We start from the raw sequence: 13,336 nt of genomic DNA, 5'->3' as shown, positions 1-13,336 counted from the left end.
GGCTATGCATAAAGATGGTTCTCTAATTAAGAAAGGAATGTTCTTATTTGTATAGTTCTCTTAGCAGATGAAAGCAGATTTACTGTATGCAGCATGGTTTGAGCTGTGTGGTTTGTTCACTTAGCAAATACTTGTAGCCTGTCCTAACATTGTGTTTTGCGAAAAGTGAGCAAAATCCTGTTTTTATGTTCATTAGGCATACTTTCTTATGTATCAGATTATCACCACCTCCTATGCAGCCACTATGAAGTGTCCTAGCTTTCCAGCTTCTTACCTCTCACAGAGAACCTCGATAGAGTCTGTGCTGAGGGAGACTCCTTCCAGTCTGAGCCAGGAGCTGGGCTGGGGTTGGAAGATACAGTAATTTTATTTTAAATGCTTCTTTCCTGCTTTTCTTTAATGAGGAAGATAAGCTGCATCCTGGTAGGGAGGATCAACATGATATCAGGAATATCTTTTCCTTTTTTTCTGTAAGCATTAATTCAGATGAAGCCAAGTGGTGCAGCTATATAAACATTCTCTTCTTGTACAACACCATCAATGCTAGTGAAAGCTACAGCCCTGAACTTTGCAGACATTCACCTGCGCTCATCATGGTTTATTGTTCCTGGGTTCCAGCTTTCCCTATGGCTGTCGCTTCCCCAGAACCTTTGAACAGACCCCACACAGGCTTTGTTTTGGTTTTTTCCCCATTTTTTCCCCCAGGGAACATGTTGCAGCTCATTGCTCCCATTTGGTGCTGTTGTACAATGTGTAGTAGTTGAGATGGGGTAGAATGATTTTTGTGTGCCCACAGTCCCCCTCAGCTTGGGCACCTGGTGTCAGGAAGAGACGCTTTAATTGGAGGGGGAGAAAAAAGGCAAGACACAAGTGTACATTTCAGGAGACTGAAAGAAAAAAGGTTGGGAGCAAGGCAGTGGCAATGACCTTAGCTTTTTATGGCACAGGTGGAGTAGGTCATGGGGTCCACGATCATTTTACCAGTCCTTAGTAGTCTGCAGCACTTGTCAGTGCTGTTCCCAGTGGGTCTTGTGGGGCGAAAAAGTGAGTAATCATGCGGTATTAAAAGGCCTTCTGCAAAAGTATCCTGAAATAGGCTGCACAGAGAAACCTTAATTATTTGAGTTCTGACGTTTGAGTGAATCTTTTTATTTTAAAATAGAAAATGGATATAGTGAACAGTGTATTTCCTCTCTATTTTCTCAAACAGTAAGCTAATGTAAAATTAATTATCAGCTGGCTCAATTAGATGTAGACCACTGCCTACAATTGTTCCACTGAGAACAGGAAAGATGATGCCATATCCCCATCATCTCTGGACGAGAGATGGTCTTCTACCCCTCCTGACAGAATTTGGAGACTCTATCAATAAGTACTTCATAAATATAGATTAAAACAGTACTCATGTTTTTAATCTTTCCAGAAGATCTAAAGCATTTAAATTTAAATTTGCAGTTCAGATGATGTACCCCCACTTGGCAACTGTAAAATAGGCCTTCTTTTTAATATTCACTCCAGGGATATAATGAGCAAAATAAGATTAAAGATATGATTTTAAAGTAAGATAGGAGGTTTCTGAGGGTTGTGCTTTGTAGACATGTTTGGAAATATTTGCTCTAATCTACTGAGACAATGTTTTTCTACATATGAAAGGTATCTTAAAGATGTGATTTAGGACAATGAATGTGCATTTTATACAAACATGTTTTATCCAGTAAAGACCAAGTATTATCTTGAATTGATGAATTTATTATCATGACGATAATATAAATCATCGGAAAGAGATAATACAGGAGGAGAAAGCCAGAAGGATTAATCACTACCGTCCAGAGGTGAATTATTTTATATACCAATGAAGTTTTATAATGCAGACTGGATTTTTTAACTGGCTGAGTATAAAAAAAGTGTTGATTTGCAATCCCTACAGCATAAATAGTACATTTCTTCATCAGTCAGCAATACTTTTATTACTATAATTATACTGAGAAGCAATAGGATTTTAGGCATCTGATTTTATCCAGATGATAATTATATATTTATTACCCAAGTTTCTAATGTTTATTTTGAAACAAGACATTCCTACGCATGCTCATGCGTGCAGGAACACTCAAGGCCTACCAGGAGTTACAAGTGCACACTATATCGAAGAACCATGGTGTGTTCCTTTTATTTTTTAAATGGATTGAATGCCTCGCTTTCTAAACTGTATTTATTTTCTATATGGATAAAATATTTTATTATTGTTAACAGTATCTGTTCATCACAACATATTGACGGGTAAAGTGGGAGCAACTGCAAAACTGTTCTTTTTTACTCAAACTGTCAGACAGAAAGAAACAAAAGGACCAGCAATGCAGATTATGTTCTAGTTATTCCATCTTTCCCACTTGCTAGAGATTATCAGCACCTTTCTGTAGAGAAGAAACTAGGATGCAATGGTTATGGTATAAACAAAGAGGAAGAAAGAGCTCTAGTAAAAATTCAAGTAGCAGAAAGGGGTTTTAAAAGTCAGAAAGAAAGTAGTGTTCTCTTCAAAATTCTTGTGAAATTGGCCTACCATGATCCTTAGTTTCTGGGCTTTTCTCCACCCTGGAATCAACATCAGTATCAAGTTAGCAAATACTTAGTGGCTTCAGCTGAAGCATTTTAGCTTCTTTGACTGCCCTCATTGAAAACACGATGCAATGCCGAATAGCAGTTTTTGAAAATCAAGTGAAGTTAATTTGTAAATCTCTACACAGACACTCTCTTTCAGAAATATGGTAGCCTGGGGCAAGTATCCGCGGAGGAGTGGAATGTGTATGGATTCACAGCTTTAGTTCACAAGATCTTAGTGTGATTCCGCATTTTTTTCTCCAACAGTGTTTTACAGTTTTTAAGTTTATTGTGTGTCTCTGAGATTTTTGAACTGTTCATTCTGTTAGTTTTTCATTCCCACACACTAGGATAGGCAAATAGCCTTCTGCATAGCTCTTTATATACACTATTGGAATTATTAATGCTTTCATTGTAAGTGAACGTTATTTATGAAATACTCGTAGAGTGATTTATGTCTTTTCAAGTATCAACAAGCTATCGGGTTTAGAAATAAGCATATTTATATTCCTTTCTCTGCATCTGCGATTGATGACAGGACCACTGATGCTGAGCTCTGTGTGGGGGAATACATTCTAGGGAATGCTGTGCCTGGCCAGATCTGGAGATACAGATCTCAGTCTCTGTCATCTTTTGTAAGAAGATCTGGGAGGAGTGTGCATACAGGATCAGATTTGAAAGAAAGAAAAAGTGGTGAGGAATTCTTCATCTTAAGCTTGAAATAGAGGAAAGGTTCTCCCTCGTTCTGAGCTTTTAGGCTGAATATTTTTTTTTTTAACCTTGTGTTATTTTAATTTATTCCATCCTTTTGATATTCCACAATCAAAGGCTTTAAAAAAAACACTGTTATTTTAAAATATGTTCTCTTTGTGGCATGCAATTAATTCTGCAGTATTTCAGAACTAACTTTGGTACCTTATTTCTAGCATGTATGAGTGTATATAAACGATGTGGGTTTTGGTTAATTATATTCAAGAAAGCTGAATTTAAAGTAGGCTGCGTAGGAGCCTGGAACCTAGGAGTTCTTCTAGGAGAATGGAGGCTTTGTCTGCGTGTCTGGTTGTGAGAAGCAGGGTTTAGTAAGTGTTATGGTCCATGTTGCCAGAGTAATGAGACTTCCATTTTTCAGCAATCTTGTTTGTGGATAGCTTAGGAGCAAGAGTTTGGACTAGAGGACTGTGGAGATTTCCTCCGCTTTTATGCTTCTCTTTAAGAAAATGGAATTCCTAACAGCTGCTCAGTTACGAAAATGATTGTCCCAGGCTACTCATCATATTTCACTGCATATGCGTGTTAAAAAGCATTTCTTAATGACTGATGATGATGTTCAGTGGAGGCAGAATTATTTTCTGAGATGCTGAGGGAAAAATAATTTCAGTGTCAATTAACCAAGTTCTGCAATGACATTGGTATATCCTATTCAAAAGTGAAAACTTGTTGTGCTTGCACACTGGTTGATAATACTGTAAAAATTGAGATTAGCGAAGAAAAATTCTTAATTTGGAAGAAAATAGAGACGTCACTATTAGCGTTAACAGCATTTTAATGCAAGATTATAACTGTGAAATAAAGCAGTGGTAGGGCTATTTACTGCTTTGAAATTGCAAAGTAAAATTATAATGCTCGAGTCCATTAAAATAAATATGCAAGTTTTCCAAAACTTGCAAGAATGAGAAGCTTCTTCCTTAGAGAATCGTAGGTGATGTTTCCTGGACGTCTTTACTCAAAATTCGAGTTTTATACTGTGGTACACCAGAACAGGGCCTGGACAATCTTTTTAGTTATTCATTGCTGCTTTAGGCTGGCAAAATACAAATGTTTTCAGGCCACTCCACACTTGAGCAGAATAGAGGGTGGAGCCCCATGTGGGTCATTCCAAAATAATCAACTGGTATTAGCATTGTAGTACATTAGCATAGTCAACAAATGTTATTGCCTCTCTTTTTGCTTTTGTTAAATTTTAACATTAGTATGACAAAGGGAACCTCTGTGGAATCATAATATATTGTATTGCTGTATATGGAATATACTGCCAAGATGTTCTGGTTGTACCATCACAGACTAATAAAGCCTCATATTCTTTCCCATTGACTTCAATGGCAGTGATCACTATCCCTCAAGTAGAAATTTCCCTGGAGATATCTTGTGTAAGGTGAAAGTCTCCAGTTTCAAGACTTGATCATATCATATTGCTTCATGTAAAAACTATGGTTTGCAAAATGCCCTCAGAGATCTTGTGACTTTGCCCACACTGGGCTAGCCCACTGTAACCAAACACTATTACAGGCACCAGAAATTTATTGTGAGTATGGTGAAATCATGATGCCAGCTCATGGCAGGCGGCTTTGACTGTGTCTCTGCATCCAAAATTCTGCACTTGCTCTATGATTCATCCCATGTCCCAGGATGATGTAGTCCCACCCAGAGGGTCTGGTACCTCCTTGGGGGGTATCAGACCAGATGCAAAGCAGCAGTGGTACTGGAAACTCCTAGACAACGTTCCCTCCTCAGACTGAAGTGCCTGCACAAGGTCTGAAGTCAGTTCATCTGGGGTATCGTCATGGAATAACTACTATGGGTTGAGGAGTAGGGCCACATTTCCTTCTAGATTGGTTGCTGACAAGGTAATGGTGCAAGGTCAGAATGGATAGGATACTCCTCATGGCTTTATGGTGGCACTTTGTGTGAGCAAGGAGAGAAAGACAGAGCAGAAACAGGAAGAGAAACAGAAATAAGGCTTGAGTCCCTGTATGAGGCTTGTAAGAGAGATGTGTGTCACTGCCCCTGCCACCTGGCATTATCAAGTGCAACAGACAAAAGGATGATGAAGTGCTTCCCAGAGTACCCCACTGAAATATCTGCTCTTTGGAAACCAAAGATTTATGGGATAGCTTTCCTTTTAACTGCTGAAGTGGGAACACTCGATCTGGGGCTCAGGTTTGCACTAATCTGAAGTAAAATCCCCAAAACGTGTATTGTGTAATTGCAAGGTCCTCAGCGGCAACTGCGTCATTATTAATCTGCCCTACTTGGTGAAGAAGTCTGAATTTAAGAAACCCCAGGAGCTATTATTTTCCTGGGTTCCTTGGGTTAAAATATTAACCCAAGCCTTCCTATGCCTGAGCTTCAGCTTTCTGTCCCTCCTGCACTGGAAAGCAGCAGGCAACTCTCTCCCTACAACAGCTGCCCACCTTTCTTCCTCGCCAGGCAACCTTCCTCTCTCCTTTCTTCTTTTCAGTACATGAAATTATCTTTTCTTTACTTTCACCTGCAGCAGCAGCTCTTTTGTAAGCAAGTAGTCCCTTTCCCTTACTCCATTCAGCAATGGAATTACCTGTTACCTTTATTGTTTACTCCAAATTGTCTTAATTTCCCTACTTTCATACCCCTGCCCAGAAGTTTCCGCTCAGCTGTTATGCCCCTGGCTACTGGTACAGAGCAGAGGAGGTCTGGAATGGCTGGTTTGGTCAAGTGAAACCTAAAAAGCCTGGATGCTGCTAGTCTAGAGGCTGCACTTGGGAGGAGATGTCTTCCAGTGCAATGAGCCCCCCGTCTGGCCGTCCGTTCGCCCTCCATGCCCCTCACAGAAGTAGCCTGACTCCCTCGATAGCATCTGGCGCTTAAGCAGTTGTTCTCCAACTCTTCCAAGGGATCCTGTGCCAGATGGCAGGATCTGCAAAATGGATCCCTGTCACTCTCACTACTTGTTATTTGGCCTGAACACAAGTATAATCTAAAGGAAAACAGCATTAAACACTTTGCATAGTGTACCTTTTAGCTAATTGGATGAACTATTTGGATCAAGATTTTTATAATGTAAGTAATGACTGCCAACTCTTATTTTTATTGCTTCAGGTGACTATATTATTTTGATATTCAAATAATTGGCAACAGAAAGTTGCCAGTTACTAGAAAAATTACAACAGTGACTCATCAAGTCAGACAATCTTTTTTTTTTAATAGTAAAAAAAAGGGGGGTGGAGGCTGTGGGCTGTAAAAGACCTCCAGATGTTATTTTGTTCATGTCCCTCATCAAAAGAAAGTATCCCAAGCAGGCTGGTCCCAACAGGTAGTGTTGGTCAAATATCGATCAGTAGGAATACTTCCTGACGTATCCCGAAGTGCAGTAAGCATTCTCCACTGGCTACATTTGGGAATTGGAGCCATTCTGCAGCATACCCAAGAGCAGCATGATCCAAAGTGGAGCTGGTGGCTCCATTTCAGCACTGTTCACATACTTTTATAGTGAGACAAGCAGCCTACCCAGACTCAAGGGGCCTAGCAGATATCTGGGGTTGTGCTTGCTGATGTAGTTACAAGGAGGACAACGCTACAGGTAGTAAAGGAACCGTGTGCCTAAAGTTGAGTGCAGAGCAAACTGTGACGGGAAATGCTTCACAAAGTTCAATTCGCCATTAAAAAATGTTAAGTACATAAGGATCTTGGTAGGAACAGACTTTGTCATCTGCTTTTTTCATGGCAATTTATTTTGATAGACTGAAGATGAAAAGCATGTGGAAACAATAAGCATTGTTATTGCTAAGTAGTATTTTGCTTATTAAATAGATAATGTTTTAAAATTGGAAGTAATAGGAATGCACTTAGCAAAAAAGCGTTGTATCATAGTATGCCTTGAAAGGCAAAGCCAACTGGTATTAACATAGCAATTTTGTACAGTTTTACACAGTCTGTTTGTCAGTTCTAATGCTCAGACTTCATCATGTGCTTTTAAGTTTAAATACCTATCTCACAGTGTATACAAGACAAGTGATTGTGACTTTCTGGTTTGGTGAACAGGTATAAGCCTAATCTGTGAATAATGTGTTCTGTCAGACGTTTGTTAAACAACTTCTCCATAAATGCTCTTTAAACTTTGTTTCTGTCTATCCTGTCGAAGGTTTTGCTGAAACCTCATGATGGTGAGGACTCTACTCCATGGGTGAGGCTCTTAACAGAAGTATGTCAGTAGCTACATTAACTTTACCGTTCAGGTTGAACGTTGCATATGCTGTTCTTTTGAGAGTGCTGCTCAGAGCTTTAAAACACGTCAGACTTGATGTGCTTGTAGCACTAAACTTGGGGCTTTGGGCTTGATTCCATTCTTGCAGCAGTATATGATCAACTGAAAACTGTTACAGTGTTATAATACCGGTTTTAAATCTAGCCAGACCAAGGTTGACTTTTGGAATGTTGAGTTAGTTAGCTGCAATGTGCATATACCATACAAAAATATTACTGTGCCCCACTATTTCAGGAAAGCTAAAACTTTAACATCTTTGTGTGGTAATACAGGATGAAATTACTGAAGACCGATTGTTCAGCAACATACGGTATCTCCACCAATACTCTTACTTGCACTGCAAATACTGCATTTTTTGAAACACACACACACATTCCAACTTAAAGAAGCAGCACTGTGTTTGATATGAAATGTCAGGGTTAACACCTGTATGCAAATAGTGTTCTAAAGATTAAAAGAGAGGTAGGTAATTACAAGAAGTCTGTTGAGAGAACAGTGAGGGTACATGCAGGGATTTCACTAGTGGACTGAGACGTATTTTGCAGCTGAGAGTGATGCTGCTTAGAAGGTATGATAATAAGGTACACTGTGCTTTTGTACTGGCTTTTTGCCCCCAGTTCTGCTTCATGTTCTGGTAAATGTTGACAGTTATACCCACAGGCTGATGCCTGTTACGGCACTGACAGGAATGATTCTCCTCTAGTTCCAAGTCACAGAAACACAGAATTGTTTGGTTGGAAGGGACCTCTTGAGATCTTTTAGTCTAACAGCCCTGCACAAGTGGAATCAGCTACAGTGGGATTGTAGAGGACCCTGTCCAGTCAAGCTTTGAATATCATCAAGGATGGAGACTTCACAGACTCCCTGGCCAGACTGTTCCAGTGTTTGACCACTTTCACAGAAAAAAAAATAATGTTTTCTTGCGTTCACGTTGAGTTTCATGTAAAAACAGGAAATATAAGTTTGTACTCATTGCCTCTTGTCCTTTCAGTGCTCACTGCTGAGAGGAGTCTGACTACTTCTTCATTCTCATCCATCAGTTATTTCTATGCTAAGACACACACCCCCACCCCAGCCCCTGAGCTTTCTTTTCTTCAGGCTGAAGAGTCCTAGCTCTCTCAGCCTCTCCTCATATGAAAGATGCTCCATTTCCTGAATCATCTTTGTATCCCTGTATACTCATTCCAGTAAGTCCATATCTTTGTTGTACTGGGGAGCCCAGACTGGACACAGCACTCCAGATGTGGACTCTCCAGTGCTGAGTAGCAGGGAAGGATCACCTCCTTCAATGTGCTGGCGATGCTCTGCCTAATTCAGCCAAGGGGGGCTGTTTGTCCTTCTTTGCTATGAGGGCACCTTGCTGGCTCCTCTTCAAGTTGGTGTCCACAAGGACCCCAGAGTCCTTCTCTGCAAAGCTGCTTTCCAGCCAGTCAGTCCCCAGCCTGGACTGCTGCATGGGGTTGTTCCTCCCCAGTGCAGGACCTTGCATTTCCCCCTCTTGAGAACTTCGTAAGATTCCTCTTGGGCCAATTCTCCACCTTGTCCAGGTCCTTCTGAATGGCAGCACAACCAAGTCCCACTGTGTTCTAAAAAAATCCTAGGAACAGAGTAGTGAGGAGGATAGAGAGTTATTTTTAAAAGGTGTTTTATAAATAAATTCCACAATCAAAATTAGAGTGTGAAAACCCACAAGAAACTCTTGGGTGTGGGAAGAGAGAGACATGTCTGTCCTTGTCCCACCATCTGAATGCATTGGAGCATGCAGCTTTACAATTTGAAACAGCAGATGAATCCACAGAAAAATCAATAGCTGGGTTCTTTCCATAATTATTACCAAGAAACATGGTGAGAAACTCTGTTCTCTGATGGGTGATGGGCTTCCTCACATAGTTACTTGTGTCTAAAAATTAATTTTTTACTGTGGTAAAATATACTCTCATGTTTGAATTGCTCAAAAGCAGAGATGCTACAAAACAAAGAGGAGAATTCTATACAGATTTTAGTCTTCCATTCAACAGGTTTTTTCAATGAAAGTTTATTAGTTCAAGCAATTTGCTTAAAGCATGCCTTTTTATAAATGTGTGCATTTACAAAACTATGATCAATATGTTTATTAACAGCAGATGTGCTTTTCTATCCAAGAAATCAAGAATTTGATACTTGGGCTTTACTCCGTATTATAGTCAGTATGCAGGCATGTTTTGTCTTAAATATTTGTACAGTATATTTTATATACCGATATTGTTCAATAGGCTCAGTAATCTGAGGGTGAGTGGAATCATATGTATACACATATACAACTTTAAGCAAGAGGTATTTCTTCAGCAATACTATACTGTAGGTAATTGTAGGCTTTGTAGCGCGCGCTTGCTTAACAGTTTTTTCTAGAGCTTTGGGGAAAATACTCCTTCCAGGAAAAAAAAAAATAACAGCAGCGGCCTGGTATGAGTGGTCAAACAAAAAGCACTTTTAAAAACAGAGCGATTTAAGAGTGGAGTACAGGAAGGTGGTGCTACTGAAAAACCTTCACTGAGAAATGATTCAAACTTTGAAGTGTGGGGAACCAAGGTATGGCTCCGGAAGAGTGGAGTTCCTTTCCTCCAGCATGTATGTATGCAATTTGAAAACCTGACTTTAGGGAAACTGGAAGTGCTCTGTTGAATATAGATTTGTAGCAGGGCTTGAGTAGATTGAACTAGAAAATATTTCTTCGTTGACAATCGTCTTTGCCTGAGTGAGTGGGTGTGATAGGTATGGCTTGGGAATAGACTCAAGAAACGCATGCAGTTACAGATAATGCAGCTGACATTTTTAGAGCTCTTTTGTTCATTTGTTAAAATGAACTTTTAAGTGAACTGGCAGTATCTGTGAACCACATACATTATGTGTCATTCATCCGTTGCTTTGCTGTATACCTTCCAATGAATTAAGCAACAGTATCTGGCAGGCATGTTTCATTTTTCTGAGATGCTCTGTCCTCCACTTATTAAATCTGGGCATTTAACAAATGCAAATGGGATTAATATTATGTTGGCTATCGCTGAAGTTTATGGAACTTCTCTTTTCATCTCAGTTATGCTCAGTGAGTTGTTAGGACTCTTAAATGTTCAGGTTAATTGGTTTATCTTGAGGAATTGATGTAGTACATGCTGCAAATGAGACTTCTAATGTGCAGTGCCACCCCTGTTACTGACCACAAGGAAGAATGGAAACTTTTTCCAGTTTCAAGATTCTTAATTTGGTTTATCTCCATCCTGTTATTTGGGTATTTCAAATTCTGCTTAACTATTACTGGATGTAAATACCCAGTTCTGTGTTTTCAATTAAAATTTTTTCTGCTGTTGATAATCTATGGAAGTTGTATAAGTAACACAATCTAATATAATGGTAAAATTATAAAATTTCCTCTAAGTATTCTCAGGTTTTGATATACTAAACCACTGTGCGTTTGAGTTTTTCGCTTTGTGTTGCAGAACTTCTTTGCTACACTGAAATGTCTTTGGAACCAGGTTGCCTGGCATTCGAATTTCCTTACGTTTGCATAGTATACAAAGCTTCTAAACAAAAAAACTAAATTGAGACAAATATTTCATCATAACTCCTTAAGAAAATAACTGTTACTTAATCTGTAGCACTTCTACCCAGACACTAAGCCAATAGGAAATTGAAAAACCAACCCTGCAAGACAAAGGTGAGCAGAGAATACAGACCTATTTTAGTGGGGAGCTATTAGAACTGCTCAGAAGTAAAATTTAAAAAAACCCTCTTCTAAGGTATTACTTACAGAAATTTAAATCTGTCATGTTTATTGTAATTTTCTGTGCATGGGAGATGACTAATGCAGGCACATAATTACATATAATTTTCTAATGGAACAACACTTTTTGCAATATGTTGTTTTTATTTTCAGTGACTGTTCTACTAAGTTTCATAAGTTATCTTTTTTTACCACAGACAAAGTGCAATTTTTATGAAAAGTAACATTCTGTGGGACTTGGTTTAGTGTTTTGCTGCTTATATATATGTATATATCAGGTTATGTTTGCCTTTAGAATATATTTTTTTAAATTGGCCCTTTCCCACACAAGACTTTTTCTCAGCCAGATGAGATTTTGTAACAAATGCAAAGTTCTGTATGGAATGTGAAAAAAAAAAAAAGAAAACAAAACATTCCTTTCCATATTACAATCAGTTGATTAGGACATCCAGCTACAATACCTAAAGAAGTTGTAGGCATAGGCTCCTGATCTGAATCACTTTATAGGGAAGGAGGAGTTCATTTAAACTCGTAAAGGGGGTCTAGGGAAAACAGGCTTCCTGATTTAGTTACCCATTTGTTTGCATGTAATGTTTGAGTAGAGTAAGTCAAACAACTTAGAGAAAGTATATAGAGATTTAGCAGATTTTAGGTTTAGCGATTCTGCTTTTTAGCAGTTTGGTGCTTCTAAACCAGAGTACCTCAGGAGCATAGTGTCAAAACCATGGGAACTACCTCACTTGCAGGTGTCCTTGCATTTTGAAAGCTATATTTCTGAGCACCCTTTTCCTGTCCAAGATCTACTGAAAGTCATAAAGTCCTTCTGTGAATCGGCATCTAAATCTGATGTGGTTTTGGATCCTGTCATCTGATGCAGGAGTGAATTTTAGTAACTATGTTAAGAGCTGTTCTCCCGTTGCCTGGTTTTGTAATTCTGACTTTCTTGTGGATTGTGTCAATCTGGTTGTCTGATTTCAAATAAAGCTTTTGTAGCCACATATCTCTTTCACCACAGTAGACACTGAGAACTCCTTACGTTATACAGAAGGATATTTTAAAAGCCTTTATTTTAAAGCATTTTTCCGTATATGTCAGATCAAATTATTACATAGGGTTTGTTAGGGATTACCTGTGAGGTTATATCAAGTCAGTGTTAATCCTTTCTCTGTAACTGTCCAGTTGTTTACCTTCTCCCCAAATACTGTCACAAACAATTCTGATCTTGGACATGGAATAAATATTATCAAAGGGAACCTTATGAAGTAATGTCAGTCTTGTATTCAAAAGTTCTCATTATTCTTGCTATAACTCATCTATTAACCTGGGGTTTTTTTGCAAAGGATATATGCGTGGATGGATATATTATCCTTATCAGTAAATTCTGCTGTCATTCAGTCACTGTTTATACATGTACCCCAGGAGGCTGTAGTTCACTGTTACTTTCAATGCCTTTCACATTAAATAAAATATGGAAGAGTACCTCTGATGGGTATACAAACCAGATTTCTCACTTTTTTTTTTTGTATTGCCTTTGGAATCTGATTCCAGCTTTTATTTATGCAATTGGATTACACAGTTCACAGTTCACCCCTTTAAATTGTATGGTACTGTTCTACCTTCTGTTTTTCATTCTTTACTTTTCATATGATGTCTCAGGCTACAGTTGCAAAGCAGAATTTGCAAAGGAGAGAGAACAAAGTAGACAACTAGTAGAAGTGGTGAACAAAATGTGCTTTGGGTGAACATATCATTCACGCTGATGTCTCCTTTTGATGATCTAGCATTTGAAGATCCAGTAGAAATTGTTTACAGTAGAAACAAAGGTATGCATTTTACATGTTTTATCAAGAGTAATTTAAAATATTTTTGAGGTACAGATACTTATCAATAATGCTTTGTGTCTTAAAGCCAATAAGAGATTTAGAATCCCAGCTTAAGTACAGTATGGACATGTTTGTGACGAG

The 13,336-nt window shown here is 38.7% G+C and overlaps 1 protein-coding gene across 1 annotated transcript in view; it reads left to right on the top strand.

Moving 5' to 3' along the window:
• The window catches only part of CRPPA (CDP-L-ribitol pyrophosphorylase A), a 116,065-nt gene extending 103,821 nt beyond the window's left edge, over positions 1 to 12,244 (top strand). The window contains exon 10 of the mRNA XM_035901770.1: positions 12,119 to 12,244. Within this exon, the coding sequence (XP_035757663.1) occupies positions 12,119 to 12,244 (126 nt within the window). The remainder of the gene's footprint in view (positions 1 to 12,118) is intronic.
• Positions 12,245 to 13,336: the final 1,092 nt, after the last annotated feature.

Source organism: Egretta garzetta, unplaced genomic scaffold (genome assembly GCF_000687185.1).
Source record: "Egretta garzetta isolate BGI_Z169 unplaced genomic scaffold, ASM68718v1 scaffold629, whole genome shotgun sequence".
In the NCBI taxonomy this organism is placed as follows: domain Eukaryota; kingdom Metazoa; phylum Chordata; class Aves; order Pelecaniformes; family Ardeidae; genus Egretta; species Egretta garzetta.
This window is presented reverse-complemented; position numbering and strand designations above follow the sequence as displayed.